Source organism: Porites lutea, chromosome 11 (assembly GCF_958299795.1).
Source record: "Porites lutea chromosome 11, jaPorLute2.1, whole genome shotgun sequence".
NCBI lineage: Eukaryota > Metazoa > Cnidaria > Anthozoa > Scleractinia > Poritidae > Porites > Porites lutea.
The window spans coordinates 12,726,019-12,753,382 of NC_133211.1; the positions used below are offsets into that span (position 1 = coordinate 12,726,019).

The 27,364-nt window shown below is 38.1% G+C and overlaps 4 protein-coding genes across 5 annotated transcripts; 2 read left to right on the forward strand and 2 right to left on the reverse strand.

Annotated features, from left to right (window-relative positions):
* Positions 1 to 1,256: 1,256 nt before the first annotated feature.
* On the reverse strand, positions 1,257 to 10,320 carry LOC140951944 (branched-chain alpha-ketoacid dehydrogenase kinase-like). Its single transcript, XM_073401325.1, has 10 exons — positions 9,891 to 10,320; positions 9,596 to 9,664; positions 8,516 to 8,626; positions 8,040 to 8,087; positions 7,372 to 7,491; positions 5,313 to 5,408; positions 4,990 to 5,063; positions 4,336 to 4,464; positions 3,615 to 3,704; positions 1,257 to 3,014 (listed from the first exon to the last, which is right to left on the reverse strand). The coding sequence occupies exons 1-10, from the start codon at positions 10,062 to 10,064 to the stop codon at positions 2,696 to 2,698; spliced, it is 1,230 nt and encodes a 409-aa protein (XP_073257426.1). The 5' UTR covers positions 10,065 to 10,320; the 3' UTR covers positions 1,257 to 2,695.
* An 877-nt stretch (positions 10,321 to 11,197) lies between these two features.
* Positions 11,198 to 26,711, forward strand: LOC140951510 (BTB/POZ domain-containing adapter for CUL3-mediated RhoA degradation protein 3-like). Its single transcript, XM_073400770.1, has 4 exons — positions 11,198 to 11,490; positions 12,505 to 12,761; positions 13,849 to 13,901; positions 25,975 to 26,711. The coding sequence occupies exons 1-4, from the start codon at positions 11,319 to 11,321 to the stop codon at positions 26,351 to 26,353; spliced, it is 861 nt and encodes a 286-aa protein (XP_073256871.1). The 5' UTR covers positions 11,198 to 11,318; the 3' UTR covers positions 26,354 to 26,711.
* LOC140951511 (uncharacterized) lies at positions 16,441 to 18,466 on the forward strand. The gene is made up of 3 exons (XM_073400771.1): positions 16,441 to 16,787; positions 16,942 to 17,202; positions 17,482 to 18,466. Exons 1-3 carry the CDS (start codon positions 16,498 to 16,500, stop codon positions 17,639 to 17,641), a joined length of 711 nt encoding a protein of 236 aa, XP_073256872.1. The 5' UTR covers positions 16,441 to 16,497; the 3' UTR covers positions 17,642 to 18,466.
* On the reverse strand, positions 17,936 to 25,816 carry LOC140951509 (uncharacterized). Of its 2 annotated transcripts, XM_073400769.1 has the most exons (14): positions 25,236 to 25,816; positions 25,048 to 25,146; positions 24,899 to 24,955; positions 24,720 to 24,776; positions 24,538 to 24,594; positions 24,354 to 24,410; positions 24,212 to 24,229; positions 21,510 to 21,581; positions 20,933 to 21,133; positions 20,571 to 20,757; positions 19,393 to 19,564; positions 19,015 to 19,163; positions 18,461 to 18,655; positions 17,936 to 18,228 (listed from the first exon to the last, which is right to left on the reverse strand). In XM_073400769.1, the coding sequence occupies exons 1-14, from the start codon at positions 25,587 to 25,589 to the stop codon at positions 18,098 to 18,100; spliced, it is 1,806 nt and encodes a 601-aa protein (XP_073256870.1). In that variant the 5' UTR covers positions 25,590 to 25,816; the 3' UTR covers positions 17,936 to 18,097. The 2 variants fall into 2 exon arrangements, 1 of the variants encoding a protein (XP_073256870.1); XR_012167298.1 differs by lacking the exons at positions 17,936 to 18,228; positions 18,461 to 18,655; positions 19,015 to 19,163; ... (5 more) ...; positions 25,048 to 25,146; positions 25,236 to 25,816 and adding exons at positions 19,910 to 20,148; positions 21,997 to 22,255; positions 22,582 to 22,668 and having other exon boundaries at positions 19,427 to 19,564; positions 21,510 to 21,870.
* Positions 26,712 to 27,364: the final 653 nt, after the last annotated feature.

A 27,364-nucleotide genomic window follows, 5' to 3' on the forward strand; every position in this document is an offset into this window, starting at 1 on the left:
GCCATTCCTTTCCTTTGGATCCCGTGTCTGCTTTTGGATTTTTTGGCTTTGTTTTTTTTCTCTAACTAATATTGCCCGGCTCTTCGGTATGATAGCAGTCCTGTTTTTGCACTTTGTTTGTCCTATATATTCCGGAGTCTGCTTCCTGTAGGTGGATTTTAAGTCTGTGGTTTGATACTTCCTTTGTCCGAAGTTTGTTCTGCTTGCGGCTTAAATTTTTTGAATGCAGTGTTACTTGAATGTGCTTTACAAGCATGCTGCTATCCCGTTGGGGTTTTTGCAGGTACGTGTTGTTTTTGTCTGCCTGACTTGCCATATCTTACATATTGCTATTTGGCTTATGAGTTCGCTTGCTTGCGTATATTTTGCTGTTGTTTTAGCAAAACTCAGAAATTATTTGACCTTCTCTATTTGCTTCATGGCCTTTTTGTTAGTGTTGTTGTTGTTTTGAGCGAAACCCAAAAGGTTTCTTGCTTCAGCCGTTAGAAGTTAATTGACGTTCTCTTCTTGTCTCATTGCTTGGTTATATATTTTCAGTTGCCGTCTTGGGCGAACCCAAAAAGTTTCTCGTTCTAGCCCCTGGAAGTTAATCGGTTTATATTTTGCCTTATGGCTTTGTTGTTTTGGTACAAATCTTTGTTGTTGTTTTTGTTTTAGAAAACCTTTAAAAAGACCTAGAAAACGTTTAGTACCGTTTAGTACCTATTTCACGCGTTTAGTAGCTATGGCCTATTATATAACAGGGGAGGAAACACGAAATGCATTCTGGTAGTTGTAGCCATTCGACATATAATGGCCATTTAGCGGCTGAGAGATCTTATCAATGAAAATTTTCCATCCATCCTGTAGCAATTAATGCGTTGAACACTCGTTTTGTGCCGGAGATAGGGTTTATCGTTTCATATATATTCCCATGATTTAAGGTTCATTTGCGAGAAACTTTTTAAAGCAGTGATGTCCGACAACTTATGTTGAATATCTCAAACAACTAGGACAACTAATACTCCAATTATTATCTTAAACTAAAACTATGTGAATATTAAAACAATGAGCCTTTAAAAAAACCTTTGTTCCGATTGCGTTAGACCTATGTCAAACTTGACGAGAAAGGCTCTGTTCTATAAAATAACAATTTTACACGTTGAAAATAACCTTTCGTGATTGCGCCATGAGCCACGGTTAAATTTAATTTCAAGGGACAATATCAAATTTACAGTGTCGTGTCTTTAACGTTAAATCGCTAAAAAATTCTGCTCTAAGGAGAATAATGCTCTTTTATTGACGTTATTACCAGCATTGCCTCATGATTAGATAATTAACAATAAAGGAGATAAATATTTTGTTAAAAAAATTATACGTATGCTGTTTAAAGACTTCTTTAAATATTGTTCGTATGATTTACCCATCACTTTCGTATTTTCTTTCACATAAAAATTTGAGTATAAAATAACATTGATGAATATTTCAGTTACTTACTTTGTAATAATTACGTATTTGCTTACACATACAATGATTTGCTATGTGATCAAGTAAACTAATCGCTATAAGGTCGGCTGCGTGATTTTACACTCGTTAACCTGCAGTCTGCTTCTACAACGTTCTGCCCAATATACGTAATGCAGACATCAACAATTTTTTCGATGGACATATTCCAGTAGTTTGATCTATCGTAAATGCTACGAAAATTGAAAATAAAATAAATTAAGGGACTAACCCTGTTTCTCAGAATAACTTTCGAATCTGGATCTTTCGATTTTGATTTTCCAACCTTCAATGATCGAAATGTAATAAGCTTTGCTTTCACATAAAATAATTACCTGATAGTAACGTTTTCTTAATTTATGTTTGAGAACGTTAACAATGATAAATACAATATGGCGAACCACACCCAACTACTCTTGTCTTTGGCAACCCCCCTCCCTCACAAAAAGAAAACCATCACACCATGTTACTTACAAATTAACAACCTCTACACTGTACGTAAGCTGTCACCTACAGTACATGTAAATAAACATTTAAACCATTCTACAATCTCATCGGCTTCAAGTCTTACTACTTAACATTATCCAGCGAAGTTTGAGTTTTGGGCTAGTAACTTGGATCTCTTACATACCAAGACTGCTTACTCTGTTAAGTCAATCCATACACTAAGTGGATGCATCAGTATAGCTCAATAGAGCTAGCTAAACTGATTATTCGTGAGGAAATCAAGTCTAGGCATGTACTGATGTGTGTGTACAACAACCATACAGAGGAAAACTACAGAGTAATTTGTTCGGTTGGTGTTAGATTATAGATTACTACAAAGGTACAACATCTGGAGAAATGCGGACACAGGAATTTAAAGGTTTTTATCCCACTTATCCTCTCTTAGTTCACTTTATGCTTTTAACTTCTGTACTTTCAAGGAACTATTTACAAAAAAAAACAAACGAACAAACAAGCAAACAAAGAACAAAAAAGACAACATCAGGAAAGGACACGATTATATATTACCTTTGTTTTAGTTACACAGAAAAACTGTAATAACACTTTTATGATATTTTCATTAAAATCTCTAAATTAGTGTTCATCATCTGTCTCCACAAGCTTCCTTTGACTTGAGGTTGCTTGTGTCATAAATGACACAAGCAACCTTCAACATAACATTTCTACATACATTGTAAATTCACTGAACATATATAATGTATCTGATTTAGATTCGAAAGCTCTCTTTCTTCCCATCAATGTGCCTCAGCCGCAAATAAACATCAGTGCCCAGGCCCTCCAAGGATTGCAGTTCGAGTGAGCCTCCGAGGTATGTAGCATATGCTCGTGAAGTAGGCAGTCCAAATCCCCAGCCTGCCATTGGCCCGCCGCTGGGTGAGTTGTTTGGATGTCCTTTGCATAAATCAGAGAAGATGTTGGGGTCATCAGAGGGTCTTATGGTACTGCGATCACCCATGGTGGTGTAGGAATACTTAAATATGTCTTGGAGCTTGGACTCGGGAATACCACCTCCACGATCTGAAACCCTGAGGGGAACAAAAATTGTTATTTTGTTAACAAAATTCTTGTCTATTGGTAGGGCCACGTAAGTCCAAAGGCTTATTGCTTGTAAAAGAATTTTTAAGTTGACTTAACCACTGTCAAAAATTTCTGCAAATAACTCAGGGCTCATGAAATATTAACCTGAGAACATCATGAGAAGTTGCTTTCATCAGTCACTTTTTTAGGTTGAATTTTATATCTTGAACTCAACTGTTCATCAAACTATTATTATGACCAATCAATAGGAAGTGTTTGAGCCGCGTGTATGTTCTTGTATACCCCAATACAGCAGTACAAATCAACTGGGTTGACGAAATTTCAAACAGTAGAACTAACCTTTGATACAAAATCCTTCACTGCTCACATTCAAAGGGGAAGCAGATCTCTTATGTTTTCAGCACATTTTATGAGGAAATAGTAGAGGTTAAGAAAAATGGGGAGATGTATTTTTCCTACCCTGTAAGCAGAGTCTCCTTCGTTCTTCCTTTCTCTGCTCGCAGGGTAATATTTCCAGAAAATGAAATACAATTTGTTATAAAAGAATAATATTGTGGTCATCAACATCAACAAGATGGTATTTTTACCTTACATAGAAGTCTGTATCATTACTGCATAGTGTAACAACAATGTTTGGTACTTCCAGAGGTCTGTCCAGATGATGCTCCACACTTGCTCTGGATATGAAACCACACCGATATCTCATTATAAAGTCACAAACAGTACCATTCTATTTTGATGTTTAAAGTCCATCACTAAAATGCTTTGGGTCAGGGTTGATTTTTTTCAATTAAATATGGATTATAGGTTTCATTGGACTTAGGGGTGAAGGGTACTGGAAGTGGTCAAAGAACCGTAGCATTTAAGGTTCGAAAAATTTCCCACCTGATCATCTGGGACAAGTAGACTTTTCTGACAGGCAAATGTTTTTTCCCCATATAATATGACCCATGTGCAAAGGCTTTGGGGGTGGGGTGGTTGTTCTCAAATATAAATTATGTATGGACTGTATGGGTATTTGCCGCTCAACTTGGAATGCTTTTTCCCTCTCTGACTTTGGAACAGGGTATACAAAACCACTCTTTATCTCTGGAAGAGGGGTATATTTTACTTCATTTTGAATCTGAAACAGGGTAGGTTTATTGTCAATTAAGATTACCGGTAGATGCATTCATATTGGGATACCTGTGCACAGATTGAGGGGTGTTGGAAGGTAGCCACAAAAACAGTGAACCCCAACCAGCTTCTATGTAACACACACTATTCTAAATAAAATTGCCTTTACTTAGATGGGTGAGCAGTCTGTACCTCATAGCATTCTTCAGAAGTTCTTGAAGGATGTACTCTAATGGTGCAGGAATGTATGGAAAGACTGCTTGTGTATGACCATTGACAATAAGGCCTGGTGCTATACCATATGTGTGCTCACACACTTGCCTGCAATGAAAAACACTAAGTTAGGCTAAGGTTTTAATACACTAGCTGTCATATTATAATGATAATATATTGATTATTATTTGGAGAGAATAGATTTATCTCGGTGATCTTGGTGATTCAAGCAATCTGATTGGTTCGCTATCTTGCACTATGACATTACATTCACCGCCTATTGTGAATGCTTTTTTTGCCAAAGTTTTCAAGTAAGAACTTTTGTAGTGATATACCTCCCTAAATAGAAGAGTTTTCTGGTACCCGTAATTAAAAGCCACATTAAGTGACATTTCGATAATCAACACATTATTATTATAAGAAGTGAAAGGAATATTTCAATGATTCCTTTTTCCTTAAACCAATGTTCACACAGTATGCTTGTGTTATGTGTAAGAATAACATCAGTAGCCACTTGATACTGAGCAGGAGTGTCTTTATTAATACTTTCATTCACAATTAAATTCAACATTAAAAAATATTTCAAGTAGGGACTGTGAGGCTTGAAAAGAAATAAGTTATCAGAGAGTATACCTTGCAAAGTCACTGCATCTTTCAACAATTTGTCTAAAGTTCAGATGGGTACAGACAATCCCTATGTAGTTTGGCTGAAATGTAAACAAAAAAGTGGCCAGTTAGACAGTGCCTGACAAAACAATAATCTAAGGTGAGGTTATAACCACTACCTTCAGACAGTCTCCCATGTAGACATTGTTTCCCTCTCATTGTCTGTGATCTACTACCTTGAATTTTTCTATGCTACAGAAAACCTCTCCTTAACAGTCACTTTTATTTAATTTGTACAACAACACTCCACTGGAAGTTTTCCTGAGGATAAAAGCATGGTACAACTTTACCTTGTCGATGCTAAGAGCAAGATGATGTTCTGCCAACATACGGATTCCAAGACGTGATGTCAGGGTACGATTAAGAAATGCATCTATTGTTTCATACTGGAAACAAAATTAATAAGAACAAAAAAGTATACTAAATAAGTAAATAAACATCAACAAAAAGAAAAATTACATATCCTAGCTTTTTCTTTCACAATGTGTATAGCATGCACAGTGATTTTGTTACAATATATTATTAGTTCTGGTGAGTCCTGGGACTCATCTTGTGAAAAATCGTGAGTCCTGGTGCACAACTAATGAGTCCCTGTATTACAGTTTAATGAAATAAAAATATACTCCTTCTATTGTAAAGCACAACAAAGACTAAAAGAAATATGCGCTGTTAAACAATAGCCTCAAGAACAGCCACAGAAATCACACGAACAGGATATTCTACAAAAACATCTTCAGATTGATTGACTGACTTTTGCATCCTTTGGGACCCATGTTATGAATTATTATTGTTTTGCATCTTTAGGGATTTTTATGCGTCAGGGATGCAGGACGTGGAGGTAACAAAATCACTGCATGCAGATGAATGTGATACAGATGTAAATGTTAATATAATTTTGATACTCAATGGTCAAGGAAACCTTTACTAGAGAGGAGTCATTACATCAAGTTGCCATGGTAGCAAAATATCTGGATGACAACAAACCAAAAACATCGCGTAAAAATTGAATTTGCACTGTTTCAAACTACATCGACCTTATTCAGTTTAATCTAATTGTCAAATGTTGGCGTAATATTCTCAAGTTAAATTCTAAAGGACAATATCTAAGTTAAGGAATATTTTTGTGTTGTGTTCACCTACTCCATTAAGCGGGTGCGTGAAATAAGGAAGTTTCATGTAGCAGTCGTGCAACGACGGCTAAGAAATGTACAAAAAAGTGTGATCAATGCACCTGCTAAGTTGTTGTTTTGCTTATCTAATCCTATTGCTTTTTCGCTGTTCTCATTGCAATTGCCGTCATTGTCCTTAACCCATTCGCTCCTGGAGATTTTGCCGAAAAACACGTTTTGAAGCTAGTCGAGTGGTTTTCTGGTCACTGTCGTGCTATAAAGAGCTAAATCTTACCACAAACCGGTTTACAGGTTGTACACTTCATGGCCTTCTGATTCAGATGCAAAATATCAGCTTGCGAAGTTCGGGCATGCGCAGAAAGCAAAATTTCGACATAGTTTTTGGGTTTAAAAGTGACACAGCAGTCTTGAGTTTTACTTTTCGCTTTCTCTCCTCCCCTCTTTTTTCGCTTTTCTTGCCTCATTTTTTTTTTTCTCTTGCTGGGCATTTAGTAGGCTTCATTTTGGTGAAAATAGTTTTTAGGAAAGCTTTTAGGATAATAGGATTGGGTGATAGGAAAGGTAGGTGGGCAATGGAACAAGATTTTCATGGAGATTTTCAGGTCAATGTTACATGGTTTTTTGCCTCTTTCTCCAGTGTCCTTGACTGAATTGTGCTCATTCTGGTATGGTTTGAAAGATCTCTTCACTCTGCACAAGTTAGCAGACAAAGTTGTCCTTGACTGTTAAAACTGATGACGTCACAAAGGGTAGAAAGGACGTGGATCCACACGGGCAGTTACGGGCGGTTCAGGGGCGAATGGGTTAAGCTCCCTATTGTTGTAATCCAGAAATTTTGCTACAATGGTAAAATGACGTCACATTTCTCCTCTCTATTTGCAAGTGTACTGGAAAACATACACTGCGAGCAGTCCCTCCCTCCTTTCCCCGCCTCCTCCCAGCTTCCCCTTGGCTTTCACTCGCTTCGCTCGATTTCCTCGCTCGCATGACCATCCTGAGGGACTGCTCGCAGTCTATGGAAAACAGGATAATTGTGTATATTGCCATTTTTACGATCATTATATTTGGGCGTGGGAGGAGCATGGTTAAAAACTTGCCCCCTTGTTTAGAGGTTATTTGACCACTTGTCACCAACACTGCATTAGTGCTTCTGAACAAGATGCAAATTAACCTTTAAATCAACCTGTCATGTGTGAAAATGATAGTGGCTTCAACTTACTGGTACATTCCGCTGACATTCATGGAATCCCTCTGCAAGGTTGGTGACGACATTCTGATGGTCATCCAAGAGCTGTCTGATAATACGATTGTATCTCTCCTCTAATTCAAGTGTTTCCACCTAAAAGTCACAACATTACATAGGCATTTCAGATGAGAGCAAAAATAATAACATTAATAATAATAATATTTTAATACTACATAATTCTTATTAGTTACTATTGCATGTACAGTGTAAACTGTGTGGTTAAATTTTCAGTGTGATCTTATCTCCTGAGTAGATATATCAGTATTATTATTATTGAATAATAGAATGGTATGTGATTGAAGCTCTCCTGCGTGATAAACCACTCCCTTGCAGGGTATATTCTTAGGATTGGCTGATGAGGGCAACTGATGGGTCTTCTACTGAACAACACAAAGGACCCTTTTCCAAAAGAGAGGATCCAAGACATTTAAACATTTTTTTACCACTTCAACACTAATATATACTGGCATCATCATTAAAATTGCCATTTGACACTGAAACTGGCCCATGTCTGACAAAATCCTAGACGTGTAAACACAAGTGTAAACACGAGTCGTTCAAGAAACGTAAAAAAATAATAAAATATATAGCAACATTACTGTTCTGCTAATTAATTCAAAACATGCATGTTATGCACTAACCTTAGGAAATTTGTTAAGCACACTGAAAGCTCTAAGGTACAACTCATACTGCAATTTAGAACACATACAAGTATTCATCAATTAAGGCATCAAGTCATATGTAGTGGCAACTCATTATTCAGCTGAATAGTTTTTACTTTATCTACATGTGTACTTTTGAAGCATGGCAGCATAGTCTCTCCAACGGAGTGTCAAGGAGAGACTATGATGGCAGCAAATCCTGAGACTAACATCTGACTGTGGAAAGTGTTTCCAGCACTTCTACTCTTTCTTTGTTTTGTTTTCAGTAATCTTGGACATTTTTTCACATGAAAATGTGTTTTTGTGCATACAAGTTGCTATGCCCATAACAGTGCAAATCAAATGTGTACACTGTAGGCATTTTCGATCATGGAGGCTTTTTTCAATGTTATTCAAAAAATTAATTTATGCATTAAATGTGTTGCATTAGTTCACAACATCATAATTTTACCTACCACATCATGGATGACTGGATTACACAGTACAATATGGGGAAGTTTTTGAAAGTCAACAACTCGACGTGCTATGCGAATAGGTAATTCTTTCCTAAGAAACTGAGCACTCTTCTGAAATTTAAAGAGGAAATTATCACAAGTGTTAACTTTCTATGAAAAAACAAAAATAACAAACTGTGGCAAAATATTACATGGTCTTTAGAATATAAATCTCCTGGTCACTCATATAACTTGGGAATGAAATTAATGCTTGAAATTAAACCCTTTAATCCCCAAGAGTGATCAGCATCAAATTTCTCCTTGTGATAGCAATGCTTTGTAAAACAGAATGGTCAGGAGAATTACGGACATGATCACACAAGATGAATTTACTTGATATTTTATCACCTTCTCCCCACTACTACTGTAGGAAATGAATGGGGGCATCAAATGAGAATTCAAATTTTGATCTTGGGGTTTAAAGGGTTAATGCCTTATCTTGCTGGACTCTCCAGAAAGAATTAAAGTAAACAAAGGAAAAATTAAGCTACCACATTACATTTGATTGAAAGACACAAGTTACCCTAAAATGACCAAACATTATAAACAAATTTTACACAAATTTAGTAGAGCTGCTTAGAATGCAATTCTAGAGGAAAGCGTTTTCAGTGTATTTAGGAGGAAAACTTCATTGAGTGCCCCTGCTTTAAGTCAAGCTTGAGTTGGTCTTTGTTTTGCAGCAGCTGTAAATACGTCAGTGATCCATTTGCAAACCGCAGGGAAAAACCCCAAATATGACAGAGTTAGGCACAAAAATAACTTTGTCATAAATTGCCAATATGTTAATTTTTAATCAACTTTCCTTCTCCAATCGTAATTGAAAAAAATTACGTACTGTACATGTACTTTAAACAGTGCTACACGGTTTAACAATGAAATTCCTCTTTTTCGTTTTCCCTTTACGGCTACGAGCCAAATAATGTGTCAGGCTTCCCTAATACAGTTTGTCACGAAAACAGAGCAGCAAGGCAGAATGAAACATGATATTGCACGTTGTTGCGACTAACTGACTAACTTTTTTAGCAACACAGATCATCTTACCAGTAAATGCGTTCCATCTTTAAATCTACCGGCCCATAGCATTTGAAACGGAGTAAGTCGAATAGAGGACTAAAAGATATAAAATTACAGGTAAACTTAAAATTAAATTCATGTCAGAAAAACAAAAACGTTCAGCACACAGTGTAAACAAAGGGTTGGAGAAAAAATTGCTACATTTTTTAGGCAAAACACTCAATAAATTTTAAGTATCTCAGCGATAAAAGAGAATAATTGTTGCAAGGATGTGCAAAACGTCCTCATCAGCAAAATTCTTGAAATTTTAAGCTTGACAAACCTTGGAGGCTGCTTCATCTAAAGACTGTTGTTTCACGTTGGACCACACTTGCGTTTGCGAGCCAAACATATAAGTATTGCCCCTGATCTGTACCGCGCTGCTTGGGGAAATCGGCAACCGGTACTTAGAGCTGAGAGGTGACTCCAAGAATGTCCTCATACACAGACGACTCATGGCGAACAAATGATTCTTTCACATAAAAGAAGAAAACGACAACAGCGATTTCACAACAAACAGCCCCTTCGGGCGTTGTAAGATTCTTCCATAGAACACTAACGAAAAGGTCGATCGTCCATTCTTCAGCAAAAAGTGGCCAAGATAATCAGCTTTTGCTGAAATATGTTTAAAACGACGAACGAAAGGCAGGGACTTCCTGAACTTGGCCTACATTTTTTCAAAATTTGTGTCAGCGATTGGTTTTACACGCTGTTCTCAGCCGCGGGCGCTGACTTGTTAGCCAATCAGATTGACGCGATTTCAAGAGGTCGATTGGACTGTTCATGTGGGACTCACGTGACAATTTCTAGCGTGACGATTCTCTGCAAATCCCCTCTCTTCATTTGAACTTTTGATTATTTATGAGCTTGTGGTGGGGAAACACACCATCCCTGGACCCGCCTGGACCCGCCTATTTCAATGTTGGTTCACTTATGGAAAAATCTTCATCAAGCTTTCTTCAGGGCCTATTTGATCGAAAGGCGGTTAGCGCTAATCCGGGGTTAAATTTTAACCCGGGTTTCTTTTTCTTTTAATGAAAAGCACTCACTCGGATAATTTTCTCTATTCTTTTTAGAGTATCCAGTAATCAAATTGTAGGCAAAGTGAATTAAACTGAATTTGCTTTTTAAGCTCTCATATCTGAGTTAAAATTTCGCACTAACCCTGAGTTATCTTAACCCAGCTTTGAACAACCCTGCCTTGGAAACTTCTCATTTGAAAACTGTCAAAAGCCTCATGCATCATGCAAGGACGTGATGCAGACACATGGATACGGGTGTCTCCGAATGAAACGGCCGGAGATGCTCGTGTCGCTCGGGCTTGTTTACGAGGAGAGAAAGAGTGGCTGGGAACAAGGTTTTGTCCTCAATTCCTATTTTCAATAGTCCAGGAATAGTGAATCTTCTTTACCTTCCTTTTAATGGAAAGAAAAGACTTCAGTTAGCGGCGTAGAAAAGGGAAGCTTAGGTGAGGGATGTCCTGTAATTTTTATGGGCAAATAAGTGGGTCAGTTTTCTTTCTTGATCGATACACTTCCGTGCAGCATACATTGCAATACTAGAGCGTGTACGAAGGATGAGAGCCTGGTAAAGAGTTATTTTGGGAAGCAGCCCGTGGCAGTATATAAACGAAGACAGCAAAATATTTTCCTCAAAGAACTTCACACCTTTAGAAGAAAGCCTGAAGAGGAAACCCTCGGAGAAAACAATAATGTCTGGAGATGCGACCCAACCAACAACGATCAGAGGCTCGCCTACAAAGTACGTGAAACTGAATGTCGGAGGGTCTCTTCACTACACTACAATCGGAACTCTCTCCAAACAAGACAGCATGTTACGAGCAATGTTTAGTGGCAGAATGGAAGTTCTGACAGATACTGATGGTATGTTTTGGCACTTGTAGAATTTGATTCTATTACCTCGACTCTAAATGGGCTTTATTTTGCTAAATTGTTGGCCTATATAGACTGATTCAACTTCAAATTTTGCATGTCTTTATGATACACGTCCTCGTTGATACCATTTCTGACAGTCTCAGCATTATAATCTCGGTAGTGGCTGTCATACAAGGTAAATAGAAAAAAAGAGGTCGCCAAGTTTCTGTGAAATATAAGTCTCCAGAAAAAAAATACGCTTATGTTTTTCTTCACACAAAATTTTCAGTTGACGTAACATACATGTATGTTTTTTTCCCCTTATGAAGTCACCTATTCTGTGGGTCAGAGGATTTCTTCAAATTGCATTATAGGGGCGTGGTCGACTGCAACTTGCAAACAAATTTCCCTGTTTTGTGCTTGATATTAGGTGTAACCAGTCAACTTATGTTGCGTGAACTTCCTGGCACTCTTTGTTGTTAGCAGGTGTTTTAATAACAACCTGTTTCCAACAGTCTGAAGGCACAATCTCTACCCTCTCCCAAGTCTAGTCATCGATCATCCCCTTTTGGAGAATGAGTACGGGCTCATTTTCCCAAGCAGGTGTTAGTAATTGAGCCTAAGTGAAATTAATGGGAAGTTGGTTTTTGAAGAGGTCCACAAACTTTTATTCAGTGTTGTCAAGGGAGAATTCTACAGTCACCATTGCAATGTTCTATATTGTTTGCTTTGAGACAGTCATGTATGGACTTGATGTCATTTTCAAACAATTAATTTAAAAATGTGCTTACATCTCAGGAATTAGACTTCTGTTTAATTACAACCTCTGTAAATAACTTTAGAGAAATTCACATATCCTGACGAGTGCCCTAATTTTGAACTTCTACAAACAACACATAAATTTATCTATAATTTACATTAGCTTGAAGAGCTGTTAGGTGCATATGGAGAAACAAAACAGTTTCTGTTGCTTGAAATCTTTCATTGAAGTCAATAAATATTTATTGTCACTTTGTTGATTAGGCTGGATACTCATTGATAGATGTGGAAAGCATTTCCCTCTTGTTTTAAACTTTTTGCGTGATGGGAGTGTACCCTTGCCCCAGAGTGAAGTGGAGCTGCAAGAGCTCTTGATGGAAGCCAAGTATTACTTGATTGAACAGCTAGTAGAATTGTGTGAAAAAGCGCTGGAAAAGAAAAAGGAAGAGCATGATCCTATCTGCCGCGTGCCACTTATAACATCTGCTAAGGAGGAAAGACAACTTGTGACTGGTAAAAAGGTAAAAAGTAACTTTTGATACACATTTTTTATCAATAGGTACTCAACATACTGGGAGGCTGCTCGTGGGGGTCTGACCCTTACCATTTTATACACCATTTTTGACAGAGAAGGTGCTCCTTTTATATACCTTCTTAGTTCTACATTCACCTATCTAGTTTACCTTATTATTGGAAATTAACGCTTCATGAAATTATTGTTAATTTAAGTCGGGACAATTTCTAGAAACATCAATTTCTGCATTCATTAAGTGGTGCATTAATTTTGGCAACCTTAATTTCCAATATATTATTGGTCTCAAATCCTCGATACTTCTTTGACATTCTTGACACAGGTCTAAGAAAGAGGAGTATTTTATCAGGGTGGAAATCCACCAGTATCAGTAAAAATGTGAAGAGCCCTTAAAGTGGCCAGATTTCTGATCGCTTGACCCTCTTCTTACGTTTAGAGAAAGTACCACAAACAAAGTTTTCATTTGGGATTATAAATTTCACTTTGTTCCTGTTGTCTCAGCAAGGTTAATTTTTTGTGAACCTTTTGTTCATTTCCATCATTTTGAAATGTTGCCCTCTCTTTTGTATTAATTTTCTTTATCTGAGTCATTTTCCATGAAATTCATGTTATTTTTCCCATATACCTTAATTTCATGGAGCATTGATTTCCTATAATTAAAAGGTAGAACCCTCTATCCCTTTTAATTGCTGGAAATGTAATTGTCTTTTAATTATGAATAAATCACAAAAACAGAATGTTTTTTTGACTTTTCCATGGCCATAAGATTTATCTGTTAGCCTTTGGGCCTATGGGCCTTTTGAGCCTCTTTACAGATTGAAATGGCAGGTTTCCATACCCATTCATATACTTCAACTAGTGAAATCCCTACCCTTTACATACCTGAATCCTAAAAAGGTACCCTTTTTATCAGAGCCTCCCCATATAACCCAGTATAGGAAGTACCCCCCTCCATGCTTGGTGTTTTCCTTTTCTTTAGTTTACTAGTTGATCACTCTGCTTGTTGAATGAAGGAATTAAATGCATAAATTATATATTAGTTATTTATGTCAATAATGGTTTTTTATTCTCAACAGCCAGTGGTTAAACTCTCATACAACAGATCAAACAACAAATATTCCTACACTGGGTATGTTTTGATAAATAATAAGTAATAATTAGATGAATTATTTTACTAATATTCTTAAAAGGAAATGTGATGGAAATGTGACTCATTTAATATCCACCAATGATTTTAACCTTAAGGTGACATAAATCCCCTCAACGAACAGCCAGCGGTTTGAATATCAGTACTTGACTTTGCAATACGGTTGAACCTTGATTATCTGGACTTGTTTCCCTGGTCCCTTTTTTTTCATGAATATTCATAAGATATGATCTTGAAAAATTGAAACTATTAAAAGTTCATTAATCTTTCCAAACATGCGTTTGAAATACTGTTTTAATCTGTTTTCCTTGAAAAAGCGCGAGCGGAACAAGATGATTGGCTCAACTCTTATATTGCTAAAGGAATGTCATGCTTGATTTTGCGTTGGTTATGTAAACACGAGACCAATCGATTGTAAACTCAAATATCAGCTATGTCTGTGCAACAAAAGCAGTGCGTTCTCTCCATAAAGGATAAGCAAATGATTATTTCATGTTTGGAGAAAGGCGAAAAAGGAACAAATTTAGCACTCAAGTTTAAAATCAGCAACCAGCAGATCTCAGATATACGTATAAACAAAGAGAAGATCCTGAAATTCACAGACAGCATCGAGAGGGAAGGATTGAAAATAATAAATACTTATGTACAGTCCATACATAAATTTAAGTAGGAGCTAATTTACAATAACAAACAAATAATTAACAATAATTTTTTTCTTTCACTCTCATTTATCTGGGCTATTTACTCAAGTCCAAATGAGTCCAGATAATCAAGGTTCAACTGTAACACACAAATAGGCAAACCCTCATGTGATGATCTGGCTTTGGCTTAGAGTTGGATAGAAAATACTATTCAACTCTTAGTTGTAGCATGTGTTGTTTGCTAAGATTAAAGAGTGTCCTATGAGAGTGTCTAGTGGATCTTTAATTGGTCCCTGGCTGTGCCCTAGCAGAGCCTGGTGGCCCCTGGCAACCAACTTTTGCTCTCCAGCGATGAGAAGATCATCGGTTTTTCACACAAATCATATGTTGGGCACCCTCGAGTTTGCAGGCTCAGAGCACGGGGCTCCCTTCAATTTTCCTTAGAGCACAGCCTTGTGGTCTGTCATAGTTTGGCATAAAAGGAGAGGGTGGAAAGGTAGGGGTTACTAGGACTAGACTGCAAAACAGTCGGGTTTTTCTCAAAATCGGTTTAGTGTACCTTAAGAGTTTCACACGCACGAAGCACGCAAGGCTCACACGCCCTACCAGTCTTGCTCTCTCTTTTCAGCCCCGCTCCAGACCTTTTGTTTGACTGTTCGCGCGTACTTGAATACACGAGAATACGGACTGTTTTGCGGTCTCTGCTGGGACACACTTCCCCTTTTTTGCCTCCTTCCAATTTCCATTTATGCCTGCTTCCTGGCGGGGTACCACTGGGTATTAAGCCTGCAAGCAAGCTCTCCTATTTGGGCAAACGAAGCGAGCCTTGGGAGAACGCGCAAGCGAGGGGCCGAGGAAAGGGCCTTTCCTCTGCCCCTCGCGGCTTCGCCGCTCGCTCGCGCGTTCTCGCGAGACTCGTTTCACTCGCCCAAATAGGAGATCCTGCTCGCAGGCTACTGAGTATTGGGAATTGAGTGTGCCGCCTGGTTCTTTAAATCCTGATCTTGTGTCTGACCAGAAAATGTCATTCTCCACACCCGTTTTCAGATCTGGCCTCTAAAGACCATACCCATTTTCAGAGCAAACAAACAAGGGTCACAAACGCGGCAGACATGTTTACATAGGCAGAAATTATGTCATCATTACTTAAATTATAACACCAACAAAAAGACCTTTAAAATTCCATTTCGAATTCGCATATTACTCTTTCTTTCTTATTCACTTGGAATTGAAACGACAACGTTCATACACTCCTACGAGTTCCCTCGAAAAACAAACCCGATTCCAGACCAAAATCGGTAAAGTCTATACCCATTTTCAGACCGAAAGGGCGCAAAAAACATATCGTTTGGGATGGCTCAGGGCGGCATAGGGCGGGAGTACTTCCGGGGGGCCTTCTTGGAAGGCTGCTTTGAATGTGTCAGGCCAAATGGTGGTTTAGAGTGAGTTTGTTTATATTAAATATTTATTTATATCAACAATGTCTGATGTTTACAACCGTGTATAAATAAAGGTGATGATGGTGATAACGGGTTTTGAAATTCAGACCAGGGACATTCCTCCCCACCCCACCCCCTACCCCAACTAAGATGAGCTACCCAATGCTTAAAGTGCCCCTAACCCTTCAATTTGTTTTCTTTTGATAGATTTCCATATCTGTCAAGAACTCATTTTCGAAACATTTTTTTAGAAATATTGAATCCTTTTTTTTTTACGAGCCCTAAAAGTTACTGAAATTTTTAAATTTTTGCGCGCTTTAAGCCCCGCTGGACAAATGTTTGTCTCGTGGGCTCATTAGGAACGAGCCAATGAGAAGCGTCCGATTTTTGACACTTTCTTAGCTGTGACGTAAGAAAAGGACACCATTCCAAAGCACGAAGCATTGAAAGTATGGATCCTTGAAAGTATAGTGCGATCGAAGATTATTGGTATGAAATATGTCCTCTTCCGAAGAGTTTTCCGACACAAGTGGCGAAGAGTATCTTTCAGACGATTCAGAATGCCTTGACTTTGAAGAAATAGAGACGGAGGAACGAGTAAACCAAGAACTACTATCGGAAAGTTCGACTGCCGACAAAGAAACAGACAGCGAATTGCAAGCCTATATGGACGAGCCTCTTGCTGACGAAGAATGGATAAAAAATTATAGACAACAACAAGAAGAAAAAAACAAGCAAGAAGAACTTCTTAAGAAGCGGCTAGCAGACAAAACCAGGACTGGTGAATGGTAGGGCGCGTGACATTACATTTTATCGAACTTCACACTTTGAACTAAGCTTATTTGTTGTTCGAAGCCTAAAAACATTGCCAGGAAAAAAACAGTTCTCTTTCTCTAAAATCCAAAATAACAAGTTTAATCTAGGCTGTATTTTTATGCTTAGGTGTCAATGCGGAAACTGCAGTCAAGAACTCCTAGAAAATATCAGCGAGTGTTATTGCTGCCAGGAATTGGATGGCTGCGTCGAGGCAATGGCAAGCGACCTCGTACTAGAAGCTCTCCCGGAAGGCCAAAAGATCTCGTGTATAACCGACCACCCAGGCTTTAAAACTGTCGTTTTAGATAAATGGAGCCTCAGGATGGCCGTTTCTAGATTTAACACCAAAGAGAAAAAAACTTACAAACAGACAGGATCAGAGGAAAGGTAATACTGATTTTTGTATGTTCATACCTCTGGCTGAATCGATGTTCGGTCAATAATCTTGCCTCTCACGGGCTTTTTAATACAACTCAGCCGGTTTCTAAAACTTCTACACCACTCAGGCGAATTTCGTCTAAAGGCCCTTTCAATATCGAAGACTGACAAAATGTTTTGCGACTAGTTTATGCTCATTTATTAGTAGGCTTATGTATTCACAGAGAGTGGAAATCCAACGCTTGCCATTATGCATTCTTGTTGAACCTGTCACTCTTCTATTTTCAGATTAATGCGAGCGGTTGCGTATCGTCAGTTTTCACGGCTAGTGTATGGGTTTCTTGGGAAGAAACGAATTCCACTGCCAGCCTGTGCATATACTATCATTAGAAGAACCTACCCCCTTCAAGACAATGAAGAACTGACAGGTTTTGATCTTGATGACTAAAAAGCAGAGAGGATCATATAAATGTGTACACTGCATTTCAAGACAGCAAATAAATGATTATGGTGTATTTTATTCGTAGAAATAACTGTCATTCATCTTTCAGCTAATGCATCAAAATCAAAAAGTTCATGAAAACCCCTAATTTTGATCAAGTCAGCTACAGCATAAACATAGGAATGATGCTGTTCTTATAAAGAAAAATTCATTTCAACTGATGTATTAAAATACATCAATATTATTTGATCAGATCAAAACAGGGTTCCTTCATGAAATACAATGCAAGATATATGTCACTTCAGTTTGACAGAATACTGTTTATTTACAGTGATTTACACTATTGAATGGAACTCTGAAGTAAAGAACATGGACTAGCCTAACACTTTTTAAAAAGATCAACTTTCAATGAAATGTTTCTAGTAAAACACTATTCCCATGGCAATGGTTTGGTTTCTTCCTCTACTTTTGGTTTTTAGGGCAATGGGTCACATTCTTGTGACCTTTGAGGGGTTCTTTGCATGTTCTGCATCGTCTTTCCTTTCTTGCTGTTGTCTGGGCCCCTGTTCTTCCCTCGGGTTGTTCTACAGGAGCTGAGAGCAGAAAAATCAACTCATATTAGCCAACAGAATGAATAAGAATAATATTATTGTATTCCTGGTTTGCAAACCAGGAACAAATGAAATGGCAGCCATTCTGGTCTTAGAAATAGAAAGCACTACAGTGAATAGTATTCTCTGTTGTTCGATTCACTCCTCTTTGTATAACCAAGAATTGGACATGTACACTAAAAAAGTGAATTTTTAATCAAATGTATTTATTTACCTTCCACTGTAGGAGGGACCTCCTTTGTTACCATTCTCCTCCTTTCGCTCCGCTTTTGGATAGCAGCTTCCTTGGGTTGTTTTTCAAACATTGACAGCATTGGCTGTGGGGTCATCTCCTTGAGCTCATCCACAGCACTAGCCAGGTCCTCCTTGCTGGATTTTAGATAAAACTGGTAGAGCTCCTCAACATAGTCTAAAAAAACCGAAATATGCCAAATATTTCTGTCTGCTGTAGTTAATTAAACTTTATTTAAAAAGTGCACCAATGAATAGAAATAGGCAAAGCAATCTTTGTTTGTCTAAAGCTGTGTTCACACTAGCACCAAAACATGATTCTAAAATTATCTCAGCTATTTTGGCAAATTTTAAATTCTATTGACTGTCAACAGGTTATTCTTTGCCAACCTTAAATTTTCTGGTTGAATGTTTGTACGTGTTGTTGCTACCGTGGCTCCAAGTTAGAAAGGATTCAAGTTTTGATGAATCATGTTTACACTGCGATTGTGAACACAGGAAAAGATACATGTTTTAAATAAAACAAACTCAGCAAACCAAAATTCTGTTCTATCTTGACACTCCTGACGGTTGCTTCCCCATTCTTGTATTTTGGGTAGCTAACTTTTACTTTTTCTGTCCCATCTGGATTCGTCTTTGCTTCTCTACGTAAATTGTAGTTAAAGTGAAGTGCCGCTAGAATGTGCCTGGAAAACAGATTAAAAAATTACACAATGTTTGTACTTGAAATGTTCGCAGCCAGTAGGGTACCATTATTTGCATAGTGGGATGCACTGCCATAACAACATTAATTTTTATTGGCAACTGTCCAGATTATACTAATAAAAATATTCCGAAGAAAAGGAGATAAAGCTGTTTCTGAAGGAAGTACACCTATCGCAGCCCTCCCCTTTGATATGCCTGTATTACAACTACCTGCAAAGCATTCCAACATAAGAATATGCAATCATCTTTGGGGCAAACTGATTTAGTACAGAATGGAACCCTTCCAAGCAATCTGTTTGGTCGATTGGTGATGCCTGTTGAATCCCCTTCTTCAGGCTGTTAGTTGTCAGCACTTTGCATAACCTTTCATAGGCTTTGTCATCTGTTGAAGACAAAAACAGTAATGATCAGAACTAATAACAGTGTGTATTTGAGTAAAATTTGCTACACTCTCACAGAAGCAAAGAATGAGTTATAAAATAGGGATATTGATTTAACAACATGAAAGAAATCAAACTTGACTGCGAGCAGTTTCTTTCCTTTTTCTCTTCTTCACATTTAATGAGGAAAAGGTATGAGCATCAAGCTGAGTCACACACTAAATCATTTTGTGTCTTGTGCATTTCACTTAGCAGGCTAAAAAAAGAAAGACTACTTGTAGTCTAAATCAAAACCACATTAGAAAACAACTGACCATCACAAGTGTTAGAGTGGGAGATTTTCTCACCTGTCTGAAGCCATGTCCTATCATTAATCTCTCCATGGGCACATTTATTAAAGAGAGGATCGTCTATTTGTTAACAATGTGGCTTAGGAATGATTTAAACTTAGCCCAGATGATTTTTCCATTGCCACTTGGTGTGGTTGTAGCACTCCAGTGAAGATGGTTTGTGCATGGTTTTATCCACTCCTTGAGCTGCTCATTGTCTTTCTCTTTTGCAAGTTTTGAAATTAGTTTCTTGATCTCTGTTTACAAATTAATAAAAACACAAAAATTATTGATTTATTGAAGAGAGGGTCAAACCAAAGCCTATTTTGCCTCCTACAACTGTTATTATTACTTACATAGCTGTTTTCTAGCTAAAACCTCAAACCCAGTATTATAATAATGTGAACTGGATATGACATGTGCATTGTTGTAAGGGTATAATCTTCAATGATTAAATCAAATACAGATGTTATAACTGCTTATGACAACAACTGTTATACATGTAAAAGCAACGGAGAAGTTATTAGATTATTAAATAAAAATTCTAACTAATGTCATCGAGGCTTGACCCATAGGCTTTCTGTAAGTTTTCTCAAGATTTCTAAGTAAGACATGTTGCTGTTCAAAACACAATGGGGAGCTGTTGGAGTCAGGGTAGATGACTAAGTTTTAATCTCACTTTTCTTTAAATGCCAGAGGTCAAAGTATTGTGTGATGTGTTTGAGGACTGTCTTGAAGTAGGCTGCAATCTGGGTGTGACGGTCTGAGATAAAGGTGGTTATTACAATGCCACATCCAGCAAGGAAGTTCATGCACAGCTGAAAACCCATGAACTCCATTGCAGGGCTGTTGCCAGCTTGATTCCTCTGAAAAAGCAAAATATCAACATAATTTGGTTTAGTTACCTTAACCACTTTGCAATAATTGCATGTGTGCACAATACTTTGAAATTTACTGTGGACCAAAGAATGTAAACCTAGCAGAAATTTTTTGCTTTGCTCAAAAAGATAATATTATTGTAGCCATCCATGTTGTGCATACCTGTACAAGTGCAAAATGGATTATGGATGGAATGGCTGTACAACATAATATGGTGTATGCACCAAACTTGGCACAGTGCCCCATACTGTCGTGACGCCCATCGCCTGCAAGTACAAGGCCAGTACCAAGATCCTTCAGCTTTGCCAGTAGCCTGGTTTGATAATCTTTCCAGAAGAGGTGCACAGTAGGGAACAGATGACTCTGAAAAGTATGAAAAAATGAAACACCAAATATTTTCAGAACAAAGAGGGAATTGAGTTTACTAATATAAAAAAATTATCTAATATTTTTTATTACAGACCTGTCTAATGAACAGGTGCTCTGTTACAAATTGAGACGAAACTAATGTTATTGCTGGTTTGCAGCTGACATCATGGCGGCCATGCTGGATTACAAGAACAAAATTGTATCTCTTCCCTGGGAACTAAACTCTTTTTTCATGCAAATTCTGTAAAAAAAATTATATTGTTTTGTCATCTAACATGGCAGCTTTGTCACATGGTTGCAAACCAAGAATAATGATTCTTTTTTGGTTTCAGCACATCACAACACAAGGTAAATGTTAATTTTAACTCACTCTTTGATGTTTGAAGAAGGTGTTCACTGATACACATGCCAAACCCATATGGTTGAAGATCTGTCTTATTTTTGTTATTGAACCACCAGCAAACAGGACGGACATGCAAAGAAGAAAATTCCCAGCAGGAAGTTTCGTGCCTGGCATATTTGGCTGGCTGTGCCATGTAGATTCTGCACAGCATCCTGGATTTGTGCAGACAGTGGTGATGACAGCTTTGGTGCCAATCTGTTGAGCTTCAACTTCTGGTGGATTCTTGCCCTTGCAAACGTGGCACGACTGGAACAGCAACATCAGCTGTGATAGAAAGACAATGAATTTCGGCTCGGTCCTAAGGTTGCCATCTTTTGGTGATTTGACTCTGAAAGCAAATATAAAGGCTTCAGCTACAATCGTCAATAGGTGACCCTTGTATACAAGCTTGTTATTCTCAATATCAAGGAATGGTGGTCAGCTATCACTTAGCAAAAAAATTATGTCTTCTAACCGGGTCGATTTAAAAACTTCGTCAATATCTGAATCCCCAGCGTCGCCATCCTCCTCACTCTCACTGGCTGGTTCATAGTTGGATCCAGAAGTAAAATCAGGTTCTTCTTCAATTGTTTCTGTATCGGTTTCCTCATCAGCGTATTGATCTTCTTCCTCTTCTAGATCCCCCTCTTCCTCCTCTTCCTCCTCCTGCTCTTCAGCACTCAATTTCCTTTCACTCTCTTCAGTTTCATTCAGTTTCTTTGATAGTTGTTGTACTAAAAGTGGAAACAAATAAAATAGTTATGTTGGGTTAGTAGAGAAGCACTTTAGGTGAAAAAGATAGCAATGCATGTCACAAGAGCTGAAAAAATGGCCTAAAAATACCAAGGCATGAAAATGTTCAACCCTGAAAAATACTTCAAAACATAAATAGACCCCAAAAATATGCCAGAAAAAACTCACTACTCACTACCTATTTGTTCTGAACATTATTTTATTATAATTATGGTTACAATAGTACAGGTGCTCTGATTGACTGCTGCGCAGGCATTATGATGGTATAAGTCATGAATTACACTTGTCAAGTCTTATCTTACACTACCTTTTTTCTTGAGGTATTTATTTTTTGCAGTCTGTCTCTGGAGGGCCTGACGTGTAGTTGCAAGCTTCCCTTGCAGAACCTCTGTTTCTCGTAAAGGAGGATTTTGCATATATCCCAGCATGCTTTGGTGCAAATTCGTTACGCTTGTTATGAAAATGGCGGGTCGAAGGCGGTCGTCTTTCCGTTAATGAGTGATTTTTAGCCTGCCATTTTGCCAACTTTGGCGTACTCCAGGTAAGTGATTTTACCATTTTTTATGAATTTTTCTTTCAAGTTTTCGTTAGTTTTATTTTTTCGGCGCTTTATGGTCGTCAAGCGTGAAGAGTTCAATGAAACAATAGAGTGTTTTTTCAATAGCGCGCCTTTGTGTTTGTGTTTACAGTCGAGTGGTTCCTATCTTTATTAATTTGCATAATGTTTAATGCAAATATAAATCTCAACGGTAGTTCCATTTCAGAAAGTGAAGGTTGAAAATTCAGAAAACGGGTCTTGACCTCTTTTGACCTCTCTAGTTTTAACCTTAGACGACCAAGAAAAGCGTGCAAATTTTGGTCTGTTAAGAATTGACTGTGCTTTTGTGTGATGCAAATTCCGCATGATCTTGTTCCTTTTCCACGTGCTTTGTTTTATGGATTTGCAATAGACATATTTGTATGTATCGTTAGGTTTATTTTGGATTCCTTTTGGTATTATTTGAGATCTAAATCACTAGAAATATTCATCCGACGTCCTGAATTGTTCCTTTTAGGTTTGTTTGTTATGGAGGAGGGAAGTCTAAAACGTAGACATGTACCTACGTTCGACTCTCCGGGTAAACCCGAGAGCAAGCGCCGATCTCATGAATCGTCATGGAACACAGATACACCTAGAGCAAGGCGCTCCATCACTTGACTTCACGTCGATACAACAAGGCGATTTTACTCCAGTTAATTTCCGACATCACATCATCCGAGTCGGGCAACATTACTAGTCTTCGTTCCGACAAATCCCACATGAACGAAAAGTGGCCGTAAACAAGCTTGACCTTCAAAAGTGGAAAGCTTTTGACTGTAAGCTCGAATCGGCTTTCCAGATCGATACAATGAAGCCATACGTAGCGATTATCTTTGAATAGCTTCACGTCGCACGGCCTTCTCTCCACGGCGTCCATCTTGAACTAACAGTATCACGTGACGAATAGAGTTTGATAATATAGTTCAAACGCAAAGCATGATGGGATATATGCAAACTCCTCCTTTGTTTCTCGTAGTAGTTTGCTTTGTGTCGAGTCAGTTAGGGTTTGCACAGACTTATGTTGTACCTTTAAAAAATTAACATTAGCCATTTTGTCACACAAGATCTGAATACCAGTTGCCATGAGTTGTGAAATTGAAGTTCTAAAGTAGGTCTTTTAACTAAATGCATGTACATGTAGTTCAATATTACATGTAAATCAGGGAGACCTCCAAAGGTTATAACATGCACCTTGATATAATTTTGTATTAGCTTGTTATCATTCGTTGCATGAATTTAGCTTGCATGTGGTTCCAGACTGCTGTCAGGACTACATGTTTACTGTCATGCCATTCATGGAACACGACTACCAACTTACATTTAGATCAGGAGTGGTGTCCTGACTTGTACTGGTCCCTGGTTCTGTGCAACTCACCTAAAAAAAAAAACTTGTGTTAATAATTTATCTGGCCAAGATATGTATCACAGGGTGTATTTCACAGAGTCATTGGCAGAAAAAAGGGATACATGTACATCAACAACTGTGAGGAAAAACTTACATTTAGATCAAGAGTGGTGTCCTGACTTGTACTGGTCCCTGGTTCTGTGCAACCCACCTAAAAAAAAAACTTGTGTTAATAATTTATCTGGGCAAGATATGTAACACAGAGTGTATTTCACAGAGTCATCAGCAGAAAAAAGGGATACATGTACAGTCGTCAACAACAGTAAAGAAAAACTTACATTTAGATCAAGAGTGGTGTCCTGATTTGTACTGGTCTCTGATTCTGTGCAACTAACCTATAAAAGATACCTGGTGTTAATAATTTGTCTGGGCAAAATATGTATCATAGAGTGTATTTCACACAGTCATTGGCAGAAAAGAAGGGATACATGCACATCAACCACAATAAAGACAAACTTACATTTAGATCAAGAGTGGTGTCCTGATTTGTACTGGTCTCTGATTCTGTGCAACTCACCTATAAAAAATACTTGGTGTTAATAATTTGTCTGGGCATAATATGTATCAGAGTGTATTTCACAGAGTCATTGGCAGAAAAAAGGGATACATGTATATCAACAACAGTGAAGAAAAACTTACATTTAGAACAAGAGTGGTGTCCTGACTTGTACTGGTCTCTGGTTCTGTGCAACTCACCTATTAAAAATATCTGATGTTAATAATTTATCTGGGCAAAATATGTATCACCAGCTTACTGGCAGAAAAAGTAAAAAACAGCTTACACTCACATCAAGAGTGGTGTCCTGATGACCAGTCGATGGCTCTAACTCAATGGCTGCGCACGACGAATCCAAATTGGACATCCTTTCTTTGGCCGATCTGACATTCTATATAGGAAGAATACGTTGCTCATAATTTGATATAATACTTGTCTAAACCAGGGTGACAATAGCAGGTCTAATAGAAGATTACTTGCCATTCTCTTTTGTCGTTTTGTCGGGGAACCTTGATGGTCATTTTCACTTCCTCTTTTTCCAACATGGGTGGTTGGCCAAACGCAAACTCCAAATTCATCTTCCTTAAGGAGTCGTTTTAGATTAGACTGAAAAGGTCTTGTAAAGTCTTCGGGCTTGAAATGCACTGAGCATATCGAAGAAGTCTTTCCCGGGGTCCAGTGTTTGCGCGTCTCATTCACGAACTTTATCCATCGTTGTCTTCTTCGGCGGACTTCAGGCCTCGGATCGTTATCAGAAGGAATCTTATGCATGCTGATTCCTCTCTCTACATTTCGAGAGTTGCTGCATCCAAAAACCACACATTTTTCAACCATTTTCTCTGTTTACAATTGAAGCATTACCGCGAATCTTCGGATATTTTTGCACGATGTCCTTTTCTTACGTCACGCTCCATATTTGGACACATTTGGCCGAGTGGGGGACTAATGCGAACGATAGGTGAAAATATTGACAAGACTGCCTTCACTTCTAGCGCTCGTAAAAAAAAAGGATTCAATATTTCTAAAAAATTTTTTCGAAAATGAGTTCTTGAAAGATATGGAAATCTACCAAAAGAAAAAAAATTGAAGGGTTAGGGGCACTTTAACTTTTATGCTTGTTCCCTTTTTAGTAGTTCGATAAACGGAAAGAAAAATTTGAAATCTTTGTCCGCAGCAAATGTTTAGTTACCTAACAGATCTTTTTCTTCTGTTTCCACAGTCAGTCAGATGACAATCTGTTAAAAAATATCGAACTTTTCGACAAGTTATCTCTTCGCTTCAACGGACGTATTTTGTTCATTAAGGACTTGATCGGAAACAACGAAATTTGTTGTTGGACTTTTTATGGCAACGGCAAGAAACTCGCTGAAGTGTGCTGCACCTCGATTGTCTACGCCACAGAGAAACCGCAAACTAAAGTAGAATTCCCTGATTCAAGAATTTACGAAGAGGCACTAAATGTTCTTCTGTATGAACACAGAGGCACGGGAAACTTCCCCGACGCCGAGCTTCTCAGCGCAACTCGGAGAGCGGTCGGGCCCCGAGTAATTCCCGAAAGCGACGAAGAATCCTCGAGGAAACAAGACAAGAACAGATAAAGTTATTTCACGAGAGATTATTTTTTTTCGCATTGACAGTTTAATTAATTGGCTCGTCTTTTATTGGTAAATTTGATGCGTAGACATGGGTTACTTGTAGCGGATATGCGCTGCTTGAAAATTCTTTTAATAAAAATGATTGACATGGTGAACTCCTTGAGATGGTGAAATATAAAAAAATTATATTCTCCGAAGGAGAGTTTAGTGTCTATGAAAGGGCAAAAATACTTTTTGTTAATCATACACTGATCATAGGGTCAAGTGTTCAACACTGAAGTCACTGACTTAGTAAAAGATTCGTCAACCCCCTCATTTCCAAAAGGAGGTCTAAACTTTATAAATTTGGCTAAAGTGCGGTGGGAAACCTTTTGTGGTCGTTGTGTCTCCCTAGTTTTTGTTTCTTTAATGTCACTTGTCCTGTTTTGCACCGGGTCATAGCCTAGCCTGCGTAGCAAGCGAAGCAAAGAAAACCGAGGAAAGGGATTTTTGGTTTTGGATGCGCGAGAAAAGGAGTCTTTGTTTGCTCCGGAACCACACGGAAACGTTCGCTACGCAGGCTACACAGAGCCCTGAGCTGCAAAGGGTGTTCGTTGTTGTGTTTAACTATTGCAAATGTCAGCGGTTGTGCTGGCATTCCAAAGAGTTTTAATGGGGGTTACTGTTTATTGCCTTTTTTGAGTGGTGTTGTGGGTTATGGAAACGGTTTCGGTTTGGGTGTTTTAAATCGGTGACTGTGTCAGAACCAACATTTTAAATGATTAGAGGCAATGTCAAAGTACTAATAACAGAAGACAATAAGGACAACTGCCTGGGTCAGGAACTGTACCTCAAGAAACTAGGTCCAACATTGAACAGGGATATCACCTGAAAACGCTGTAGTGTTTAACTATTAGAAATGACAGCGGTTATGAAAACGACGCTTTGAGATAGTCACTTGATGGATGAGATCTTGTGAGCGATAAGCTCATATGAAAGAGCAGGACATTGAGGTATTAAAGGTCGAAACGTATC

Excerpts from the sequence above, each read along its gene's own strand:
- LOC140951509 (XM_073400769.1), bottom strand. The coding sequence starts at position 25,589 with ATGGTTGAAAAATGTGTGGTTTTTGGATGCAGCAACTCTCGAAATGTA. Across the intron at positions 25,147-25,235 it reads CAAAACGACAAAAGAGAATG|AATGTCAGATCGGCCAAAGA; the intron begins GCAAGTAATCTT and ends CTTCCTATATAG. Across the intron at positions 24,595-24,719 it reads ACACCACTCTTGATCTAAAT|GTTAGTTGCACAGAATCAGA; the intron begins GTAAGTTTGTCT and ends TATCTTTTATAG.
- LOC140951511 (XM_073400771.1), top strand. The coding sequence starts at position 16,498 with ATGTCCTCTTCCGAAGAGTTTTCCGACACAAGTGGCGAAGAGTATCTT. Across the intron at positions 16,788-16,941 it reads AAAACCAGGACTGGTGAATG|GTGTCAATGCGGAAACTGCA; the intron begins GTAGGGCGCGTG and ends TTTTATGCTTAG. Across the intron at positions 17,203-17,481 it reads CAGACAGGATCAGAGGAAAG|ATTAATGCGAGCGGTTGCGT; the intron begins GTAATACTGATT and ends TTCTATTTTCAG.
- LOC140951510 (XM_073400770.1), top strand. The coding sequence starts at position 11,319 with ATGTCTGGAGATGCGACCCAACCAACAACGATCAGAGGCTCGCCTACA. Across the intron at positions 12,762-13,848 it reads AACTTGTGACTGGTAAAAAG|CCAGTGGTTAAACTCTCATA; the intron begins GTAAAAAGTAAC and ends TATTCTCAACAG. Across the intron at positions 13,902-25,974 it reads AACAAATATTCCTACACTGG|TCAGTCAGATGACAATCTGT; the intron begins GTATGTTTTGAT and ends CTGTTTCCACAG.
- LOC140951944 (XM_073401325.1), bottom strand. The coding sequence starts at position 10,064 with ATGAGTCGTCTGTGTATGAGGACATTCTTGGAGTCACCTCTCAGCTCT. Across the intron at positions 8,088-8,515 it reads ATCCAGTCATCCATGATGTG|TATGAGTTGTACCTTAGAGC; the intron begins GTAGGTAAAATT and ends TCTAAATTGCAG. Across the intron at positions 3,705-4,335 it reads CTTCTGAAGAATGCTATGAG|AGCAAGTGTGGAGCATCATC; the intron begins GTACAGACTGCT and ends TTTCATATCCAG.